This window comes from Coregonus lavaretus (assembly GCF_964263955.1).
Source record: "Coregonus lavaretus genome assembly, chromosome: 25".
In the NCBI taxonomy this organism is placed as follows: domain Eukaryota; kingdom Metazoa; phylum Chordata; class Actinopteri; order Salmoniformes; family Salmonidae; genus Coregonus; species Coregonus lavaretus.
In genome coordinates, this window is record NC_140012.1 from 4,451,293 (window position 1) to 4,474,247 (window position 22,955).

The 22,955-nt window shown below is 43.2% G+C and overlaps 1 protein-coding gene across 4 annotated transcripts; it reads right to left on the minus strand.

Moving 5' to 3' along the window:
* Positions 1-4,983: 4,983 nt before the first annotated feature.
* LOC311100586 (TBC1 domain family member 24-like) lies at positions 4,984-22,955 on the minus strand. Of its 4 annotated transcripts, none has more exons than XM_084141501.1 (8): positions 22,883-22,955; positions 19,827-20,163; positions 18,330-19,435; positions 15,521-15,679; positions 10,254-10,317; positions 9,732-9,827; positions 6,363-6,630; positions 4,984-6,069 (listed from the first exon to the last, which is right to left on the minus strand). In XM_084141501.1, the coding sequence occupies exons 3-8, from the start codon at positions 19,316-19,318 to the stop codon at positions 5,906-5,908; spliced, it is 1,740 nt and encodes a 579-aa protein (XP_083997627.1). In that variant the 5' UTR covers positions 19,319-19,435; positions 19,827-20,163; positions 22,883-22,955; the 3' UTR covers positions 4,984-5,905. The 4 variants fall into 4 exon arrangements, with proteins under 4 accessions (XP_083997627.1, XP_083997628.1, XP_083997629.1 ...); XM_084141502.1 differs by having other exon boundaries at positions 19,951-20,163; positions 22,883-22,946; XM_084141503.1 differs by lacking the exon at positions 19,827-20,163 and having other exon boundaries at positions 22,883-22,924.

The window sequence follows — 22,955 nt, forward strand, 5'->3', positions numbered from 1 at the left end:
AGATCTTTTTCAGAGCTGATCTGATTGGTCAAATTACCAATTAGTAAAAATAATATCAGAATTGGGCTGCCAGTCTAAACGCAGCCTATTTGTCCTATTCTTCAGTCTTGTCTGGGATATATATTTTAGTTGGCACACCTGTGTGATGTCCTTTATACATGAATACAAAAGTATTCACCCTGGATATGAGACTTGCATTGATTTTAGACATTTTTGAATCATAAGCTCTAAGTGTTGTCTTGATGGAGAAAGTCTGCATGTTGCCAGATGTTTAAGTTAAGTTAGTTAGTAAAAATAACAGGCTGAAATTATTTTTTGTAACCTAGTTTTTGTAGTTTACCAAACTTTATTGCATTTGGTGGTCATCCCCCAAATTTGACCATTTAAAGCCTTGATAGCTGCATCCTTCCTCAGGGAACTGATAGCTGACAACAGGGTGGCAGGTTTTTTGATGTGCTGCTCTAGAGTTCCATGGTCCAGCAGACTTACCTGGGAATAGGGGGGTGACACGTTCGTTTTTTATAAAAGTCGGTGACTTCGAGGTAGGAGAGTTCATGAGTTTTGAGTGAGTACAGTAAATCCAATCCAACCAGTGGCCCTGGATAATAAACAATAAGGCCCGAGGGGGTGTGGTATAAAGGCCATATACCATGGCTAAGGGCTGTTCTTACCTTATTGCTATTATAAACTGGTTACCAACGTAATTAGAGCAGTACAAATGTTTTGTCATACCCGTGGTATACGGCTGTCAGACAATCAGCATTCGGGGCTCGAACCACCCGGTTTATAATATGCAACAGTATACAGTGCATTTGGAAAGTATTCAGACCCCTTCCCTTTTCACACATTTATTTAACGTTACAGCCTTATTCTAAAATTGATTGTATAAATAAAAAATCCTCATCAATCTACACACAATACCCCATATTGACAAAGCGAAAACAGGTTTTTAGAAATGTTTATTGCAAATGTATAAAAAATAAAAAACTGAAATACCTTATTTACATACAGCACCAAGTCAAACGTTTGGACACACCTACTCATTCAAGGGTTTTTCTTTATTTTTACTATTTTCTACATTGTAGAATAATAGTGAAGACATCAAAACTATCAAATAACACATATGGAATCATGTAGTAACCAAAAAAGTGTTAAACAAATCAAAATACATTTTATATTTTAGATTCTTCAAAGTAGCCACCCTTTGCCTTGACAGCTTTGCACACTCTTCGCATTCCTTCAACCAGCTTCATGAGGTAGTCACCTGGAATGCATTTCAATTAACAGGTGTGCCTTCTTAAAAGTGAATTTGTGGAATTTATTTCCTTCTTAATGCGTTTGAGCCAATCAGTTGTGTTGTGACAAGGTAGGGGTGGTATACAGAAGATAGCCCTATTTGGTAAAAGACCAACTCATATTATGGCAAGAACAGCTCAAATAAGCAAAGAGAAACGACAGTCCATCATTACTTTAAGACATGAAGGTCAGTCAATCCGGAAAAGTTCAAGAACTTTGAACGTTTCTTCAAGTGAAGTCGCAAAAACCATCAAGCGCTATGATGAAACTGGCTCGCATGAGGACCGCCACAGGAAAGGAATACCCAGAGTTACCTCTGCTGCAGAGGATAAGGTGCAACCTGTTTCCATTGATCATCCTTGAGATGTTTCTACAACTTGATTGGAGTCCACCTGTGGTAACTTCAATTGATTGGACATGATTTGGAAAGGCACGCACCTGTCTATATAAGGTCCCACAGTTGACAGTGCATGTCAGAGCAAAAACCAAGCCATGAGGTCGAAGGAATTGTCCGTAAAGCTCCGAGACAGGATAGTGTTGAGGCACAGATCTGGGGAAGGGTACCAAAACATTTCTGCAGCATTGAAGGTCCCCACGAACACAGTGGCCTCCATCATTCTTAAATGGAAGAAGTTTGGACCCACCAAGATTCTTCCTAGAGATGGGATCCCGGCCCAACTGAGCAATCGGGGGAGAAGGGTCTTGGTCAGGGAGGTGACCAAGAACCCGATGGTCACTCTGACAGAGCTCTAGAGTTCCTCTGTGGAGATGGCAAAAACTTCCAGAAGGACAACCATCTCTGCAGCACTCCACCAATCAGGCCTTTATATGGTAGAGTGGCCAGATGGAAGCCACTCCTCAGTAAAAGGCACATGACAGCCCGCTTGGAGTTTGCCAAAAGGCACCTAAAGACTCTCATACCATGAGAAACAAGATTATCTGGTCTGAATGCCAAGTGTCACGTCTGGAGGAAATCTGGCACCATCCTTATGGTGAAGCATGGTGGTGGCAGCATCATGCTGTGGGGATGTTTTTCAGCGGCAGAGACTAGGAGACTAGCCAGGATCGAGGCAAAGATGAACGGAGCAAAGTACAGAGAGATCCTTGATGAAAACCTGCTCCAAAGCGCTCAGGACCTCAGACTGGGGTGAAGGTTCACCTTCCAACAGGACAACGCAGGAGTGGCTTCGGGACAAGTCTCTGTATGTCCTTGAGTGGTCCAGCCAGAGCCCTGACTTGAATCCGATCGAACATCTCTGGAGAGACCTGAAAATAGCTGTGCAGCAACGCTCCCCATCCAATCTGACAGAGCTTGAGAGGATCTGCAGAGAAGAATGGGAGAAACTCCCCAATTACAGGTGTGCCAAGCTTGTAGCGTCATACCCAAGAAGACTTGATGCTGTAATCGTTGCCAAAGGTGCTTCAACAAAGTACTGAGTAAAGGGTCTGAATACTTATGTAAATGTGATATTTCTGTTTTTTATTTGTGATACATTTGCTAAAATTTCTAAAAACCTACTTTTGCTTTGTCATTATGGCGTATTGTGTGTAGATTGATGAGGAGTTTAATTTTTTTTATATATTTTTAGAATAAGGCTGTAACGTAGCAACATGTGGAAAAGGTCAAGGGGTCTGAATACTTTCCGAAGTCAAAGTTAATATTGAAATATCTGGTCTGAATACTTTGATAGACTACTATATAAACATTATTTGGGATTATGAGGCAGTTAGATAACACATTTTATCAGAAATAACTACTCAGACAACACTTTTATACACTCTCCTATTAGAATACCACTGTATTTGTAACATGTAATAATAGAGTACAGAAGACAAGGAGGCATGGTGAAGTTTTAAATACGATTTCATCACAACAGTTTGGACGACAGCAGGATGTTCTTGACGTCCTCTCTGGGCTGGAGGGGGATCAGTGGGAAGAGGGACCCACTGGCAGTAGAGGGGCACCCCTTCCCTGCCCCCAGCAAGTTGAATTTGAATCTACTTGAAGTTATAAACAAAGTAAATTGATAGAATTTGCTGGATATGTTCATGACATATGATTTTGTCTGATTTACGTAATCGGACAGGGACACAGAAGATTGTGTGGATTATCCTTCAGACCTGTTAGGAAAGAAAAGTGTGTGTGTGTGTCTGTATGTGTGTGTGTGTGTCAAACCGATGTTCAAATACTATACTTTCAGTGATCTTTCAAGCCTGCCTGGAATGTCAGATGGGCAGGGTTTGCAATTTTGGGACTATTCCATTGGTCCATTAGGCCAGGCAAGCTCAATCAAGCAAAGATAAAGTGTTTGTGTGTGGGGGGGTTAATGTAGTGATTCACACTTGCATCCCGAAGCCCTGGGCTAACGGACAAACGCAACACGCGACCAATGTTACATTCTATCTAGTCTTGCAAGGGCATGACAATTTAGCGCGAGCCCTACCCATGCCGGCGACGTTCAGGCCCTACCCCACCCGGGCCCGATTGCTCAACCCGAAATTAGAAATACAGTAACTTCCTCTGTTAGTATCCATAGCTGATTGTCTCTCTGTCCCTCGCTCCTTTCACTGCCCCATGCGCTCCTCTGTGTGTGTGAGTATCCATAGCAATGGCTCAGTTTGTTGTTGGAAGTGATGTCACAATGTGACCTTTAGAATGTTGAGGAAATCCCATCAAACTGTCTCCTGAGTGGCGCAGTGGTCTAAGGCACTGCATCGCAGTGCTAGCTGTGCCACTAGAGATCCTGGTTCGAATCCAGGCTGTCGTAGCTGGCCGCGACCAGGAGACCCATGGGGCGGCGCGCAATTGGCCCAGCGTCGTCCAGGGTAGGGGAGGGAATGGCCGGCAGGGATGTAGCTCAGTTGGTAGAGCATGGCGTTTGCAACGCCAGGGTTGTGGGTTCGATTCCCACGGGGGGCCAGTATGAAAAAATAAAAAATAATGTATGCACTAACTAACTGTAAGTCGCTCTGGATAAGAGCGTCTGCTAAAATGACTAAAAAAATGAAGAACAAAAACCTTAAGTGTTAAAAAGTATAAAATATATCAAAAATCCAGACCAGTCTACACGTTATAAAGTTTGAAAGGCATTTATAGCTTAAGAGGAGTAGTGTGCAAAAGAATAATAAGAAGTATGTCAATGATTTAAAGTGGGGACTTGCTCCATTAACTATAAGTCAGAAATATGTGGATAAAAAAAAAAAAGTGTGGCTGCTTTCTTAAGCCACATTAATGACAACATTTGTATCCAGAAATCAGTAGATAATATGTGAGAGGAATGCTGAGACGCTGGACTTTGCCACATAATCACTTGGATAGATGATCTACCTTTGCAGACTATTTCATTGGAATTTTCACATACCGGTATCTCTCTTATCTTGCCATCAGTTTATTTCAAATAGTATTTTTTGAGGTTACATTTTCATAGATATGCTTACCAAGCCAACTAGGCAAGTTTCCTGGATATGGTATGATAATTGTCAGACGGGCCAATAGTTAGATTCTGGGTAAACTGATTGTGAAAGGCATCTGACACGTTTATGTGACAGGGTTCAAGAAACTACTCCCCTCCTTTCACCCCATAGTCAAAGTAAGAACAGTAGGGTGGGTGGGGGCACATATGTCAGCAAAGCTAGCAAAAAAAACTATGAAATTAATTAACAATAAAACATGACAGAGACAAATGTCACTTGTTTAAAAGTGTATTACTTTCACATGTACGATACATCTGTCATTTTTCAATTGATCCTTCACTGGAGGACTTTCTTCAATACAACACAGATATTCAATGATATACAATTGAGTCTCTGCACTAGAACGTACATATTCTGCTATTTTTTGGATGATATTGTTTGAGGGACGGATAGAGAAAGAGAGAGAGACGGATGAATACTGCATTACAGAGATTGTGAACCTAAATAATGAGGGACGTGGATATGGTCTTCATCTCACCTGATAACACTTTCACACCATCAATAAAACACATTCAAAGAACAATATTCACATACTTTACAAAGGGGCCTCTCTAATTTACTGCTGTGCGCAGAGCGAAGAGTACATCTGGTGTGAATATGGCCGCACAACAGCCACACTTCACGTTGTACAATTTATTTTCATTGACCCCAGTTTTCTGACAGCTGGGTAGACTGCATATGTTCAAAGACTTATAGGCCTACTTACTACGATTTTGGCGGCTGGTTTGGTGCGTAACCAGATTGCACAAATTAATGAGTAGATATAAAGTGAATACAGAAATGAAGTTACTTGAGTGTGTAAAATCATGGCATTTGATAATTCCAGACAAGGCCTTTTTCACAACAGAGCTGCTTTTCGCCATCAAACCCCTCCGAATGAGAGTCAACAAAAAGAGTAATACAATGTAATTAAAAATCTGTAAAAACGAATCACAAATAAAATATGATACTTGTTCAACATGAATAAATACAAATATTTCACATTTATGTATAGAATTCAATGGATAAATGAATTTGCTGGACGGAAAGGGGTTTGTTCTGATATGACTGGTACCTTCATCAGGCCCTTGGTGGGTTGTGTGTGTGTGTATATCTCGAACTGTGTGTGTGTGTGTGTGTCTGTCTGTCTGTCTGTCTATCTATCAGAGGCCATTGTGTCCTTGAAGCCCCACACCTCCAGCAGGGCCACCTGGAAGCTCTCGGTGGAGCAGAGCGGTGGGTTGTCAAAAGTGGTGCACCGGGCTGTGTGTCCGTGGTTTAGCTCACCGTCGATGTACAGCGCGTTTCCCTCGCCTCCCCCTGGCAGGAGACAGAACAGCAGGAGTTAAGACAGGAAAATGATCTTAATCTAGGTAAGTGAACTGGCCAATCGGATTGATCAGTTAAGAAACAGAGACGCTGGGTGAGAGGAAGAGGAGAGGCACAGAGGGACAGGCAAGGGCCATAAGGATCTTCAGTTCCTAGATGTTAGTTTAATTGTGGCATTGTCCTTATCAATGACTGATATAGACCTGAGAATCTAGGTGAGTACATCTTACTCACTCTGGCTAGATTGATCGATTTAAGAACAAGAAGGACTGATTTCCACTCACCCACAATGATAGAGTCAAAGTTGCCCGCCATGAACATGGAGGTATTCCTGGAGTTGAGATGGAAGTGTCGGGCCGAGAGGAAGGGCGACAGGCGATCAGATGGGTCAGCGGCCGGCCTCTCCACAGGAAGGCTGTTGCCGTCCGAGTTCTGCCTGTCGGGGGGCGCCTCGTCCTCGGCAGGGTCCTCACTGCTCTGGGCCTTGATGGTGGAGGCCAGCTCCGGGTGGCAGATCACCACCCACTCATACCTCTCCATCTCCGGCTTCAGCTACACCGACAAACCGGGAGGAATGCTCACGTTTGAGGGTTTATCTTCATCATTGAAATATAATTACTAGAACAGGAATCCCCATTAAAGTCAATGTTTTGTGATGGGTGGACAGACCGGTGGCCATATTCATTATATTTCTATGATCTTCATACTGGAGGGGTTACCTTGAATCAGTCAGATACAAGCTGGACACTGAATACTCTGTCATAATTGGTGCTTTTTCATTCCCTCTCCCCAGCCTCTCTCTCTCTCTCTACATGCATGTCTGATAGATCTCGATCCTTATCTTATTGTGTGTGGTGTCAGGTGAGGGCCTTATCAGGTGGCATTGTACAGTTAGGCTCCAGTTACAGGAGTTTCCGTTGAGTGTGTGCATGTGGGGCATTGTTCAAAGGCAGACCGACAGAGCACACAGCTGCGCATCATCCACACCACAACAGTTTAATTATTCATGCTAGAAGGACTTGGAATTGAAGGTATTTCTAGCTCAGGTACACTCAGTGAAACCTCTCTAAAGTGTACACTACATTTTGTTATATCACTCATTTTTGGACCTGACATGCTTTTCCGTTCAGAGTGGGTGGAGGCCAGACTTGTGATAAGGAGGCTAATTATTGTAAGTCTTGCGACCTGGTGTCCACTCTTAGTCACTGCTTTGACAATTCTGAGGTGAAATTACACTGAACAAAACACAACATGTAAAGTGTTGGTCCCATGTTTCATACGCACAAAAAGCTTATTTCTCTCAGATTTTGTGCACAAATTTGTTTACACCCCTGTTAGTGAGTATTTCTCCTTTGCCAAGATAATCCATCCACCTGACAGGTGTGGCATATCAAGAAGCTGATTAAACAGCATGATCATTACACAGGTGGACCTTGTGCTGGGGGCAATAAAAGGCCACTCTAAAATGTGCCGTTTTGTCAAACAACACAATGCCACAGACGGTTTGCTGATGTCAACTTTGTGAACAGAATGCCCAATGGAGGCGGTGGGGTTATGGTATGGGCAGGCATAAGCTACGGACAACGAACACCATTTTATCGATGGCAATTGAAATGCACAAACATACCGTAATAAGATCCTGAGGCCCATTGTGAGGCCCATTTTCTTTAAGGTATCTGTGACCAACAGATGCATATCTGTATTCCCAGTCATGTGAAATCCATAGATTAGGGCCTAAATAATTGACTTCAATTGACTGATTTCCTCATATGAACTGTAACTCAGTAAAATCAATGAAATTATTGCATGTGCATTTATATTTTTGTTGAGTATACTGTACCAGTCAAAAGTTTGGAAACACCTACTCATTCCAGGGTTTTTCTTTATTTTTACTATTTTCTACATTGTAGAATAATAGTGAAGACATCAAAACTATGAAACAACACATATGGAATCATGTAGTAACCAAAAAAGTGTTAAACAAATCAAAATATATATGAGATTTGAGATTCTTCAAAGTAACCACCCTTTGCCTTGATGACAACTTTGCACACTCTTGGCATTCTCTCAACCAGCTTCATATAATTGGTCATTTAGCAGACGCTCTTATCCAGAGCGACTTACAGGAGCAATTAGGGTTAAGTGCCTTGCTCAAGGGCACATCGACAGATTTTTCACCTAGTCGGCTCGGGGATTAGAACCAGCGACCTTTCGGTTACTGGCACAACGCTCTTAACCACTAAGCTACCTGCCGCCCATGAGGTAGTCACCTGGAAAGCATTTCAATTAACAGGTGTGCCTTGTTAAAAGTTAATTTGTGGAATTTCTTTCCTTCTTCATTTGTGTTGTGACAAGGTAGGGGTGGTATACAGAAGATAGCCCTATTTGGTAAAAGACCAAGTCCATAGTATGGCAAGAACAGCTCAAAAAAGCAGAGAGAAATGATAGTCCATCATTACTTTAAGACATGAAGGTCAGTCAATCCGGAAAAGTGCAGTTGCAAAAACCATCAAGCCCTATGATGAAACTGGCTCTCATGGGGACCGCCACAGGAAAGGAAGACCCAGAGTTACCTCTGCTGCAGAGGATAAGTTCATTATAGTTAACTGCACCTCAGATTGCAGACCAAATAAATGCTTCACAGAGTTCAAGTCACAGACACATCTCAACATCAACTGTTCAGAGGAGACCACGTGAATCAGGCCTTCATGGTTGAATTGTGGCAAAGAAACCACTACTAAAGGACACCAATAAGAAGAGGAGACTTGCTTGGGCCAAGAAACACGAGCAATGGACATTAGACCGGTGGAAATCTGTCCTTTGGTCTGATGAGTCCAAATTTGAGATTTTTGGTTCCAACCGCCGTGTCTTTGTGAGACGCAGAGTAGGTGAACGGATGATCTCCGCATGTGTGGTTCCCACCGTGAAGCATGGAGGTGGTGTGATGGTGCTTTGCTGGTGACACTGTTGGTGATTTATTTAGAATTCAAGGCACCCTTAACCAGCATGGCAACCACAGCATTCTGCAGCGATACGCCATCCCATCTGGTTTGCGCTTAGTGGGTCTATCATTTGTTTTTCAAAAGGACAATGACCCCAAACACACCTCCAGGCTGTGTAAGGGCCATCTGACCAAGGAGAGTGATGGAGTGCTGCATCAGATGACCTGGCCTCCACAATCACCTGACCTCAACCCAATTGAGATGGTTTGGGATGAGTCGGACCGCAGAGTGAAGGAAAAGCAGCCAACAAGTGCTCAGCAAATGTGGGAACTCCTTCAAGACTGTTGGAAAAGCATTCCTCATGAAGCTGGTTGAGAGAATGCCAAGAGTGTGCAAAACTGTCATCAAGACAAAGGGTGGCCAATATATTTTGATTTGTTTAAGACTTTTTTGGTTACTACCATGTGTTATTTCATAGTTATGATGTCTTCACTATTATTCTACAATGTAGAAAATAGTAAAAAATAAAGAAAAACTCTTGAATGAGTAAGTGTGTCCAATCTTTTGACTGGTACAGTATATGGGAAGCACCCAAAGGAATTCCCAAAACATGCTACTCCCCAAAAAGAATACATAAAATTAAAGAATGGTGGATTCACATAGCCTAATTGGATGAGAAACATAAAGTGAATAGGGAAATAAACAACCCACCCTGAAGACAAAACATTCTCCGGTCCCAAAGAAGCTGAGTTTGTTCCCGCCTCGCTTGCGCTCCTCCCAATCTGTAGAGAGGAAGGCTCCACATACCTGGGTAGACAATGCAGGGTGTGGTGAGAGGGTGTATTACAGTAGCATCAATTGGAGCCGTGGGATAGGAAATAGAAGGATGGGACAATGTCAGAAGGCAGAAGGGGAAAATAGGGATAGGACCGTTTGAGACAGGGTGCACCCAAAAACAGTTTTTTTTATTCAGTCACACAAAAATGTTATTATAAGAAGTAAATACTGCAGCCTGTACATGTATTCATATATGTCATTAAATTATAGGTCTTTACCATATCAATATGATTTAAAAACTGACTCGACTGTAGATTTAAAACATTTATGCCTACTTTTTCAATGTCATAATCCTGTGAGCTCGAGAGTTACTAGTCTATGGCTGTGGTTGTCATTATGCTGTTACATGAGGGGGTAAGGGCACACACAAGTTTTAAGTGTGTGTAAGGTCCCTACGTCAGATTGGCAGGTCCGGATGAGTAGCAGAGTGGGCTCATAGCCTTCGACATGAGCGTAGAACCTGGGACAAAAGGAATGGACATCCACTATTACATTAATCACATCACTTACACAATCTGGCCATGCATGCGTGCAAGTATCCATATGAAAAACACACACATAAGCTTCCCTTTATCAATCATGTTGTATCTTAAAGATGAGAAAGAAAAAAGGAAGATGGGACCTTTTTAACTGAAAATGCAACAAAATTACATTTAGCCTACAGCACGATACATTCCATAAGTGTTTTTACAAAGTCAGATTACAATAATTTTTTATGATCATACTGCAGTGTCTCTGGTCAATGATTTCTATGTAGCATTACTCAGAAAGTTAACCCATTCCCTATTGAAAAATCAAATGTGTGAATTTGAGTCTGAAAGATCAGCTTTTTTCACTAGCTGTATGATAGTCTTTAAGGCCACTAGTGATGTACTTTGGATAGCTCTGACCGACTCTACAATGGCAAGGATAACGGCCATTGCTGATTCATAACTGAAACTTGCCTAATAAAATCAGACTTTGATGCCAATTCTTGGTATACAATCTGAAACAAAGCACTGCAAAATCGTGGACATTTTCCTTACAAGACATTAAAATTACAATTGAACTTACTCTACCGGTTGTCTGTGCGGTTGGTCCTTCAGCTGCTCAAAATTTGTGTGAAAATATCCACAGGAAAATATTGTTTACCCAAAGCGCCGGTACTGAAGTTGAAATCTATATAAACTGGCACAAAACCATGTAAACATCAGTTAGTATGCATGCATCGCGAGCATGTACCTCCGTCTTGTACTTGTGCCTTCGGTCATGAGCAAACACATATTGATGGCCACACACAGACAAGCGTTTTGAAGTCTTTAATATTACTTTCCTGTTGATATTATGTCTCAAATTTCAACCAGCTGAAGGACCAACACCACGGTTGCTGTCATACCTTGTCCATAGACTGCTTACAGGGTACCCAATTTGTAATTTTGTAATTTGGGTGAACTATCACTTTAAAGTCCAAAAATTGATGTAGCCTACCAATTGCACATTTCACCTTTATGGTAAAGTAGGTATGGTAGCCGAGACTGTGGGGAAAGGTACAGAGTAAGATGTATGGTAAACTGGGCCCAATACAGGGTAAAGTAGGAAGTGAACCAATTATAAAGTGGGCAGAATATCAGTTGTAACTAGGGTCGGGCTCGGCGACATTACAGCATTGCGACGATAATATTGCATATCTGCAGTGATATAGCCTATCAGTGATACGGAAATGTACCATGGTTTTAGCCTTGAAGTATGATGGTACTACCATGGTACTGCAGTTGTACCAAAATATTACCATGGGATTGCATCATTTATACCATGGTATAGATCTGAATCGTGGATATACCATGGTTTTAACCTGAGTGTACATAACATTAAGAACACCTTAATGTTATGTACAGGGAGGCTGGCCCATGTTGACTCCAATGCTTCCCACAAGTTGTGTCAAGTTGGCTGGATGTCCTTTGGGTGGTGGACCATTCTTGATACACACAGGAAACTGTTGAGCGTGGAAAATCCAGCAGCGTTGCAGTTCTTGACACAAACCGGTGCGCCTGGCACTTACTACCATACCCTGTTCAAAGGCACTTAAGTATTTTATCTTGCCCATTCACCCTCTGAATGGCACACATACACAATCCATGTCTCAACTGTCTCAAGGCTTAAAAATCCTTCTTTAACCTGTCTCCTCCCCTTCATCTACACTGATTTAAGTGGATTTAACAAGTGAAATCAATAAGGGATCACTGCTTTCACCTGGTCAGTCTGTCATGGAAAGAGCAGGTATTCTTAATGTTTTTCTACCATGGTAACACACAATTATGATAAACGGTACAAACAATTATCATATGGTACCATCTTTATTAATTGTGTGTTACCATGGTACAATGGCAGTATAATGCATCAAATAAATCCCCTCCCCCAAGGTCAAAAGAGGTTGGTTGGCATTATATTGATGCATTTATATACGAGTATGGGCAAGTTTCTGATAGAGGCATTCGGCTACTATTGTTGGTCCTAGTTTGTCTGTAACATCAAAGAAAAAATGAAATAGTTCCTGTCAAAAAGGGGTAATACTTTCTGTATTAATTGTACATGTTTGGGTTCCCTTTGAGATATATGGTAGCCTAATCTTTGGCCTTTTGTAATCATTTATTTATAGTCAAGGGGTGTTGTGCATGTTTCGGCCCGCAGAGGGAGCCGCTCGCTCTAGTGGTTGCTTCACGCACTCTCACTGTAGCTTTCGCGCTAGCCTGCCTAGTCAGTGAGTCAGTTGAATGAGAGACAACTGAAAACTGAAGAGAGAAGCATCAGATAAACAAATTATTTTAAACCTTATCTTAACAGTGAGTGAGTTATAAAGCATAGGATATAAAACACCAAATTAAGTGGAGTGTAATGATATTATTGTTATATTTTGACTACGCTGAATGGGTCCACAACATTGGTTGGCACTTTCCTCGCCATGTTGGGCGTGTCATCATCCTGTTCATTAAACTGCCGGTTGAATGCCCGAGTGGAGAGCAGGTCATCATCGCGGCTATCGGAGTCCTCCATCGCATCCCCCATGCTGGAGGGAATGCTAGAGGGCCCTGACTCCTCTGAGGGCCCCTAAATTCACAGTTGATACTCGGATCGGATGATACTGGTGATCGGAAAAAACAGAGATGTTTTAATATACCTAAGTAGATGTTGGCAAAATACCTCCCTGCACGTTCTCACTGCAAAAAAATATGCAGATTAGGAGCAGCGCGAGGAGGGTTGTGCAACCTATGCGTCTGTGTGTCCTCAACTTGCAGCGGGCAGCCAAGTTTGTCATTACTCAGTCAGAATGCGCATCAGCGTTTTATATTTTTTCCCCTACCCTTGCCCCGCTTGATATTATGAACATTGATAGCATCACAGCAAACGTCCTCGCCATATGATTTATTATAGTAGCAGGCAGCAGAAAACTAAATAATCAGACCGAAAACATGCAAGGAAAAGTGATCATCTTCACTCTATCCCATCAGAGCAGCAGCATCAACGTACAGACCGCCTTTCTCTTTACAAACAGGCAAAATAGCCTGTTCAGTTATTTAGACCACATAGAACCTCGTACACAGATAATTACAAAAAAAATACTCTGATCATAATCATATCCAAAATTGCCCATATCCGTTACGATACTCGTTTTGTCCGACTACTCGGCAAACCCCTACTAATTAATGAAATTAACTAATATAATAGTAACCGGAGATTGTATTGTGGTAGCTGCTCTGTAATACAAACGGTAAAGGTAGAGAGCTACAATAATCTGGTGGGAGTTGTAAAGCATCCACAAAATCATTTCTGGTGAGCCTAGCTACGACTGCAGGGCTAGAGCAGGAGAAATACTGTGTTTACACGTAGTCTTATTATGCAAAACACGGACGAATGGGCGTCGTTTTGGTAAACCAAGCTAGGTTGAGTTGGTAAGCTAGCTAGCTTGTAGCGTGCTAGCAATACCAGGGGAGAGGGATGCCTGGGAGAGGCAGTCCGAATCCCACGTTGTATAGCTGGCTAACAACCTTCCTAGATGGCACAAGCGCTATGAGACGCAGTTATCTAGGGAAAGTGACCCATACGAGTTTTAAATTGTTGAAGGACGACTAGTACCCGGTGGCCTCGATAACGAGCATGGCAGAGGAGGATGTCTTGCCAACACACACACTAGCTGGTGGGCTAAGTCAGCACAAGACAAGGAAGCCCGATATCCTCTACATCCCTCAAACTCAACTCTGGACCTCGAAGTCAGTTCCACTGCATTTCTTCATTGTTCCCCTCTATTCAGGGACTGATTTAGACCTGGGACACCAGTTGTGTGCAATTAATTATCAGGTAGAACATAAAACCAGCAGGCTTCGGACCTCGTAGGGTAGGAGTTGAGTACCCCTGCTCTATATTATAAGGGACAGGTAGGGGAGAGCTGTCACACAGCCTTGGAGGGAGAATTTCGCGCTCCGACCCACAGGTCACAGGCATATGGTGACAGACTGACAGTACACACAACTCACACAGAGTTTAGCTTATCCTACCGGGACCTGGGAAGATGCAATCCGAAAAACAGGAGCAGCGGAGCAGTCAATTTGCACGATACGGCTAAGCTAACTTTGCGAGAAGAAATAAGAAAGTGCGTGGTCTGAAGTACGGTTTTATATGAACGGCGGGGCACGTCCTCCCACGCTGTCACGTCACCGATATTACTTTGTTGTTATTATTACTCGACCTGCACGGAGTGTGAGGGAATAATCCATACTTTCAATCGTACTGACGGACTGAAAGGTATGAAGTAGAACTTGCAGTTGTTAAGGATATGTTGAGATGCTAATTAATAACTTTTTACAAATTGTTTTTTAGCATGTTGGCTATTTAGAAATGTATAAGAGTAGTCAGTTGAATGAGCGACAGCTAACTAAAACTGTATTGAAGAGACAAGCACCAGATAAATTAATTATTTTAAACTGTATCGTGTCAAGACTCCCTTCATTCTTCTCACCATACCCTATCCAGGTCCCAAGGTTTAAGAGGGTGCACTACACTACTAGACCATGTGTTGTGGTTTTTCACTATGAGCTAAAGGGTTTTAAGAGGGTACACTAGTCCTATGCTTTGCCATTGCTGAGCGAGTAGTCAATGTTGCATTATGCGAGTACCATAAATTACTATGTTTTTGGTCACTTTACCTGAAAAATTGTGGGACACAGACCATGAACAACTACCATGCTTTCATGTTTCACTATATGCTACTAGTACAAAACCATAGTAGTTTTTTGATTGTACTACCATGGTGCATTTTGTACCATTGTAGTACAATGAAAATAATATCATGTTTTTTTGGTCACTACCATGGCAGGAAAAGACCATGGTATTTGCACCAGTACCATGGTATTTTCTGCCATGGTAGTGACAAAGAAAACATGATAGTACTCTGGTATTTTTTCCATTGTACTACCATGGTACATTTTTGTAAGGGCAGCTTTTGTTTCGGTGCAAGCTGGATAGTCTGTATAGAAATGTAGGTTGATTGAGACCTTTTTCCCCTAAGAAAACACCTGTGGGCCACATTGGATCATTATTTGACACCCTTGGTCTAGTGGTTAGCCTAGGCTGCAGGGTAAAGTGGCTACAATGAGACTGGTAAAGTGGGTACAAAAGTGGGCAGTAAGTACCTGTTGAGGCTGCAGCCGTGGGTTGAGGTGGTGAAAAGGAGCTGCGGTTCGCATAGGGCGAAGCGCTCGGGGATCCACGACCAGATGTCCTTCATCTCCTTGGCGCTGACTACCTCCGAGGAGAAGGTGTCCGGATTCAGCGCCAGCTGCACATTCCGCCTGTAGCCATGGTAACCGGGCAGGAAGGAGAGGACTACTTTGTTAGTAACACACAAACTCCTGATTGGAGAGTCAAAGTAGTCTTTGTACCGCATGTAGGGCCATGAGGTTGTGGTAATGGAAGGGCCACAGCGTGAGCTGGACTTGATCCAACAGCACCTAATTCAGACCTCTCAAACAAGGTGATTGGACCAGCTAGTCAGTCTGGGACTTTAATTAGGCCTACTCAATTGAGTGTTGAGGAGAAGAAAATAAACCTGCACACAATTTTTAAGGTTTGACTATGGTACAGTGTGTCCAATGTCCAAATCTTGTTTCCTGGTCACTTATAGATTAGGACAGTTTACAGAGAATGTAGACACGGTTCCTAATACAATTTATCACTAATGAGGGAGGTCAGCTCAAGTGTTAACAGGTGACGAGAGAGAGTGGAGCGAGAGGGAGGACAGACACTTACCTCAGGCTAACAGAGCCAGGTTCATGGGAGAATGGAGGAGCATGAGCAGTAGACGACACATGGACACAAGAGTGAAGGTGAAAACGGAAGAAGACGGTGGATGGAAGAAAAAAAAAGGGACAGCAAAGGAAAGAGAGAACAAAAAAGGAGAAAACTATGAACAGAAAGGTGAGGAAAATAATCAATGACAAAAAGCAAGCCAGAGCCACACAGACAGCCACAACAGGTAAAGGAGCAAGCAAACTAAAAACAGAGAACCAATTAGACAATCCAAATTATTTTAGCAGAAGGTCGTACCAGCTTTATATACCCAGGAACAATGGCCACCTCTTACTGGTGGCAAATTAGGTCATGCACAGTTTTGCAAGCGCATGCCTCTCATCCTGATTTGGTTTATTGCCTGTTTCCCTTAGAACTATGTCTAATGTTTATTTACGCTGCCATTAGCTAAGGCGCTACCATGGCATTAGCAGAAGCACTAGCATTCATTGCCTCAGACTTCCATTTACAGTGGGGAAAAAAAGTATTTAGTCAGCCACCAATTGTGCAAGTTCTCCCACTTAAAAATATGTGAGAGGCCTGTAATTTTCATCATAGGTACACGTCAACTATGACAGACAAAATGAGAGAAAAAATTCCAGAAAATCACATTGTAGGATTTTTTATGAATTTATTTGCAAATTATGGTGGAAAATAAGTATTTGGTCACCTACAAACAAGCAAGATTTCTGGCTCTCACAGACCTGTAACTTCTTCTTTAAGAGGCTCCTCTGTCCTCCACTTGTTACCTGTTTTAATGGCACCTGTTTGAACTTGTTATCAGTATAAAAGACACCTGTCCACAACCTTAAACAGTCACACTCCAAACTCCACTATGGCCAAGACCAAAGAGCTGTCAAAGGACACCAGAAACAGAATTGTAGACCTGCACCAGGCTGGGAAGACTGAATCTGCAATAGGTAAGCAGCTTGGTTTGAAGAAATCAACTGTGGGAGCAATTATTAGGAAATGGAAGACATACAAGACCACTGATAATCTCCCTCGATCTGGGGCTGCACGCAAGATCTCACCCCGTGGGGTCAAAATGATCACAAGAACGGTGAGCAAAAATCCCAGAACCATACGGGGGGACCTAGTGAATGACCTGCAGAGAGCTGGGACCAAAGTAACAAAGCCTACCATCAGTAACACACTACGCCGCCAGGGACTCAAATCCTGCAGTGCCAGACGTGTCCCCCTGCTTAAGCCAGTACATGTCCAGGCCCATCTGAAGTTTGCTGGAGTGCATTTGGATGATCCAGAAGAGGATTGGGAGAATGTCATATGGTCAGATGAAACCAAAATAGAACTTTTTGGTAAAAACTCAACTCGTCGTGTTTGGAGGACAAAGAATGCTGAGTTGCATCCAAAGAACACCATACCTACTGTGAAGCATGGGGGTGGAAACATCATGCTTTGGGGCTGTTTTTCTGCAAAGGGACCAGGACGACTGATCCGTGTAAAGGAAAGAATGAATGGGGTCATGTATCGTGAGATTTTGAGTGAAAACCTCCTTCCATCAGCAAGGGCATTGAAGATGAAACGTGGCTGGTTCTTTCAGCATGACAATGATCCCAAACACACCGCCCGGGCAACGAAGGAGTGGCTTCGTAAGAAGCATTTCAAGGTCCTGGAGTGGCCTAGCCAGTCTCCAGATCTCAACCCCATAGAAAATCTTTGGAGGGAGTTGAAAGTCTGTGTTGCCCAGCGACAGCCCCAAAACATCACTGCTCTAGAGGAGATCTGCATGGAGGAATGGGCCAAAATACCAGCAACAGTGTGTGAAAACCTTGAAGACTTACAGAAAACGTTTGACCTGTGTCATTGCCAACAAAGGGTATATAACAAAGTATTGAGAAACTTTTGTTATTGACCAAATACTTATTTTCCACCATAATTTGCAAATAAAATCATTAAAAATCCTACAATGTGATTTTCAGGATTTTTTTCTCTAATTTTGTCTGTCATAGTTGACGTGTACCTATGATGAAAATTACAGGCCTCTCTCATCTTTTTAAGTGGGAGAACTTGCACAATTGGTGGCTGACTAAATACTTTTTTCCCCCACTGTATTTGAGTTGTAGACTACCATTTTTCTATATGTAAATTAGACCCAATAGAACTGATGCTGTCTCTCTAGCCCTGCTTACTCACCTCTTCTGTTTGACGGTGATGCCCTTCTGCTGCAGCGATTTCTCGTTGGTGAGCTGCAGGAGGGTGATCTCTTTGCGACTGAACAAGCGGATAGAGAAGGCCTTCTCCAGCAGCTTGTCCGGGGTGATGCAGGAGCTGATGGCTTTGACGAAAGCCTGGATCTCTGCCTTGACCCCTGCAGAGTCCTGTTTCTGGCCCTCTGATTGCTGAGTTCCAGCCCCGGCCTTCTGCTTGCGGTAGAACTTCAGCAGGGCCAGGGCCACGCGGTACAACACCTTGTATCCTTCCACTAGGAAGACGTCTAGGACCCTAGCCACATGGCTGAAGGGCAGGTCGCCTAGCACCCAGCGCTGCCAGTCCGAGTACACCTCCACCACGTCCTGCGCTGTAGCCACTATGATCTTGTGGGCCGCCGGGCAGTACTTGTTGGCCAGGTCGCCAAAGGTCATGCAGCTGGACTCATAGGCCAGGAAGGTCTGGTCCACAAAGCGTCGGCCCGGCTCATTGCAGGCCAACAGATGGCTGACGTGCTCAAAGCACTGTGCCTCGTCGGCACTGAAGTGCAGCAGGAGGGCTGTCAACGCGGGAAGCGCCGGGCAGTGCGAGATGTCCGGGAACTGTCCCGCCAGACAGGAGATGACCCGGTGGACGGCGGTCACTGCGTCTGCCTTGAGGCAGTAGTGCGGCACAGCGCTACCGTCCACAAAGTCTGGCAGTGGGATGGCGGACAAGGCTTTTTTACCTGTGTCGTCGCCCATGAGGTCGCGGTAGACCTCGGCGTCGGGGGTCACGGTGCGACAGGGGATGGCCTTAATGAGTTGCTGGTAGACCTGGGCACGGAGCTTGTGGTTCTTGGCCCAGTGGCCCTGCCTGGCCAGCTTTTTGAGCTCCACAGGGTCCTTGATGTCCAATTTGGAGGTGCCACTGCTCTTGGCCAAGTCCCCCATTTGGGTCCAGTCCACAAAGCAGCCATAGTCCTCCTCAGCCATGGCTGCAGAAGATTCTGGACTGCGGCTGAGGGGTCTGGTCTGGAATATAGCCTAGTCTTCTGTCCTCCTCACAAAATATATGTCCAGGGTGTGTTTCTCAACTACCCATGATGTTCACTGTATGTGAGGGGTAGAGAGGAGGAAAGAATTTGAGTTTCTGTAAAAAAAAAACATATGTTTTGCTTGACATTTATCTCCCTGCTAAAGCGCCTGCAACTACCAAGCTCCGAACTAGGCTAACTGCTCCTTTGTCTCTCCCCTCTGAGATGACTGACTCTTCAGTAATTATATCCACTGCCTAAGACCATGAGTCAGATGGCTTGTATGTTTGTGCATGTTTGGTTGTCAGTGATTATGTGTGCAAAGCGCAGGACATATGAAGGTCAACAAAGAAAGTCAACATCTTCCCCAATAATAAACTGTGGGTAACTCGGGAATTAAAAGAGCTCCTCAACCAGCAAAAACAAGTGTTTAAATCAGGTGGCAGTAAAGTAAAATGGCTACAAACCAAAGAGACATTGTATGACCGTCGAAAATGACCTTGCAAATGATTTGAACAGTTTCTATTGTAGGTTTGATGTGTGGTTTTACATCACAGCAGAAAGTGGCATTGGACAGTATAGACAGCATACCAGCTGTTGATATACAGTTCTCTGTGAATGACGTCAAGCAATACTTTCAACGTGTCAACCCACGAAAATCATATGGTCCAGACGGCATCAGCAGCAAGGCACTTCAGGCATGCGCAGACCAGCTCGCATTACTGTTCCAGAAGCTGTTCCAGCCGTCACTGAACTGTGGGATAATTCCAGACTTATGGAAGAAGTCGCTGATCGTCCCAATACCTAAAAACAACAGGCCAGAAGAAAAGAACGATTTACGCCCTGTAGCCCTGACATCTGTACCTATGAAATGTTTTGAAAAAAGGATTCAAAAACTAATTCTCTCTGGTCTCTCATCCCAATTAAACTCAAACCAATTCGCCTACCGTGCCTCCAGGGGTGTTGATGATGCGTTACTGGTCATGCTGAACAATATCTACGAACATTTAGAAAAGGCAAATAGCCTAGTGAAAATTGTCTGCATTGACTTCAGTAGCGAGTTTAACACCATCCAACCCCACCTACTGGTGGATAAGCTGGTGAATGTGGGTGTCAACTCTCTACTGATCAAGTGGATTAATAGGTTGCTTGTGAACCGTACTCAACAAGTGAAGTTTAACTCTGCCATCTCTACATCTAGAACGGTGAATACGGGAGCCCCTCAAGGTTGAGTACTTTCACCGATACTGTACACACTGTACACAAACGATTGTCAAGCCTCTGACGCAGGCCACACATTTTTTAAATATGCAGATGACACCGCTGTTGTGGGTTTCCAACACCCAGACCAAGCCTCTCCAAGGTTTTGACAGAGAAACTGCAAAATTAGTCCAGTGGTGTGCAGATAACTTTCTTGAAATAAACGTTAAGAAAACAAAAGAGATGGAAATTGATTTCAGAAGGAACAAAACTCCTCTACCCCCTACGAGGATCAATTGGGAATCAGACAAATGTTTTTTTTACGCAAACTGAACCATTTTAATATCGACCGCCACATCTTACACATTTTTTATAAATCTGTCCTGCAGAGTGTGCTGTACTTTGGTGTGTTTGGAAACATGCGAGTGCAAGACCAAGTCAAGCTTCAGTGCTTGATTAAGACGGCGGGAAGGATAATTGGTATAGATCAAGAATCAGCCACCAACCTGTACACAAAACTCATCCTCCTAAAACTTGAAAGTATTTTACAGGACAGTACTCATCCCCTTCACTCAAAATTCAGTCACAGCAGCAGCTGGACAAGGGGGAAGAGACTTCTTCAAAAGAAAATGAATACAGATAGATATGGGGACTCTTTTATTCAAACAGCCATTAGGCTGTATAATAGTCTGTTGGTCCCTCGAGTATACAACTTATTGCACTTTCACTTTAAAATGTGTAGCTATAGCACTTTGAATTAATTTTTTGTGTAGTTTCTGTGTTTTCATGTTTTATGTACCATCTTTTTAAGCACATGACCAAATGAATTTCCCCCTGGTGGGCTAATAAAGTTGATCTGAATCTGAATCTCTCTGAAGGTCTTGCTGGCTGCAGTCAAACACCATTAGCCCAAATTAGACTTTTGTTCTTGTAACAATCTTTTGACAGGATATGACTGGGCTCCCTCCAAAAGGCATGGACATTCTTGTCTTCCATTGTTATCGAACTTGATGCAAGGGGAAACAATTAAAGGGAACGTTGTGTAAGTTAGCCTGTATGCAGCCACAAAGCTATTTCAGAATGCCATTTGATGTAGGCTACAAATATGCAACCGACACTGGCTATATAGGTGCCCAGACCTGAGACATTGCTTTTGACTCACTCCGAGTCTCGTGACATCTACACAGCCATGTCTCAGGGCAAAGGTTAAGTGAGCAATTGAGGGCAAAACATCGTTTAAAGTTTATGGTTCCAAGCAGAAAAATAGATGATATTGTATGACAGAGGATTAACACTGGCCAATGGCATTCCTTGACAGAAACGGATAAAATTGTTGAACTGAACAACACTAGCTATTGCTAATATGGGATCATATTGGTTCAGATGCAGATGAGCACCAGCTAAAAATAAATTACTCCACTTAGCTGGCTATACATTTCAGCTATATTGTAGAAATGAATTTGTATGCATAGCTATTGCAATGTCTTCCAGAACCAATAAAAACTGCCATATTTCAACACACATTTCTGAATGGGGAGTTTGTAGGGTCAGCCACCAAGGGACACTGACGATACAACTACCTTAATGCGATCAAGCCAGCTAGTTAACGTTAACTGGGGAATTAATGTGACAGGCTAATGGCATTTCGGGCAAGCTCAATGGCACAAGGTGCCGACACCACACTTCTGTATAGCAACCTGGCTATGCCGGGGTAAGCGATCGCCAAGTACCTCAACTCCACGATGATGAGGTACTTTGAAATCATCGGGTCGTTGAATGCGCCTATTTGGTCATCTTTCACGGCTAGCTAGGACCTGCAACGCCGTGAAAACTGGTAAATGGTAGCTAATCCTTGCAAAGTAAAGGTGACAGTTATAAGCAGCCCGAACAGCTAGAGGCAGCTCGCAATGGGGACAGTTAGCGCGTTTCTTTCATTCACGTTAGCCAATGCATTGGTCCATTGTCTTGTCAAGTGTTTTCACCAGGTCAAGACATAGCATAACATTAGCTAGCATAGCTAGCTATGTCACGTCAAAGAATTAGCTACGACCATGCATAGTTAGCAAAATGCAAAGCTTTTCCTTCAGGGGCAGAGAGATAGTTAACTAGCGCCTAACTAACTGGCGTCGTAGCGACAAGAAAGCGAGACAGATTCTCCTTCTCACTCTCAACATTGGTTGTTGGGCGTTCAACTTGCATTACGGGCTAACTAGCTAATATTATCATGATACATAAGGGCAACATGACTGCGCATTTGTGTTAACAACCGCTAAAGAAACATCAAGACATGAAAAATACCTGTCAAGATATGAAATACTCCTACCTGGTTTGTTCAGATGTTGGAGCAGCGTTCATATTTGGCAGTTTCGGACATGCGCATTATCCCTACTCCTGTC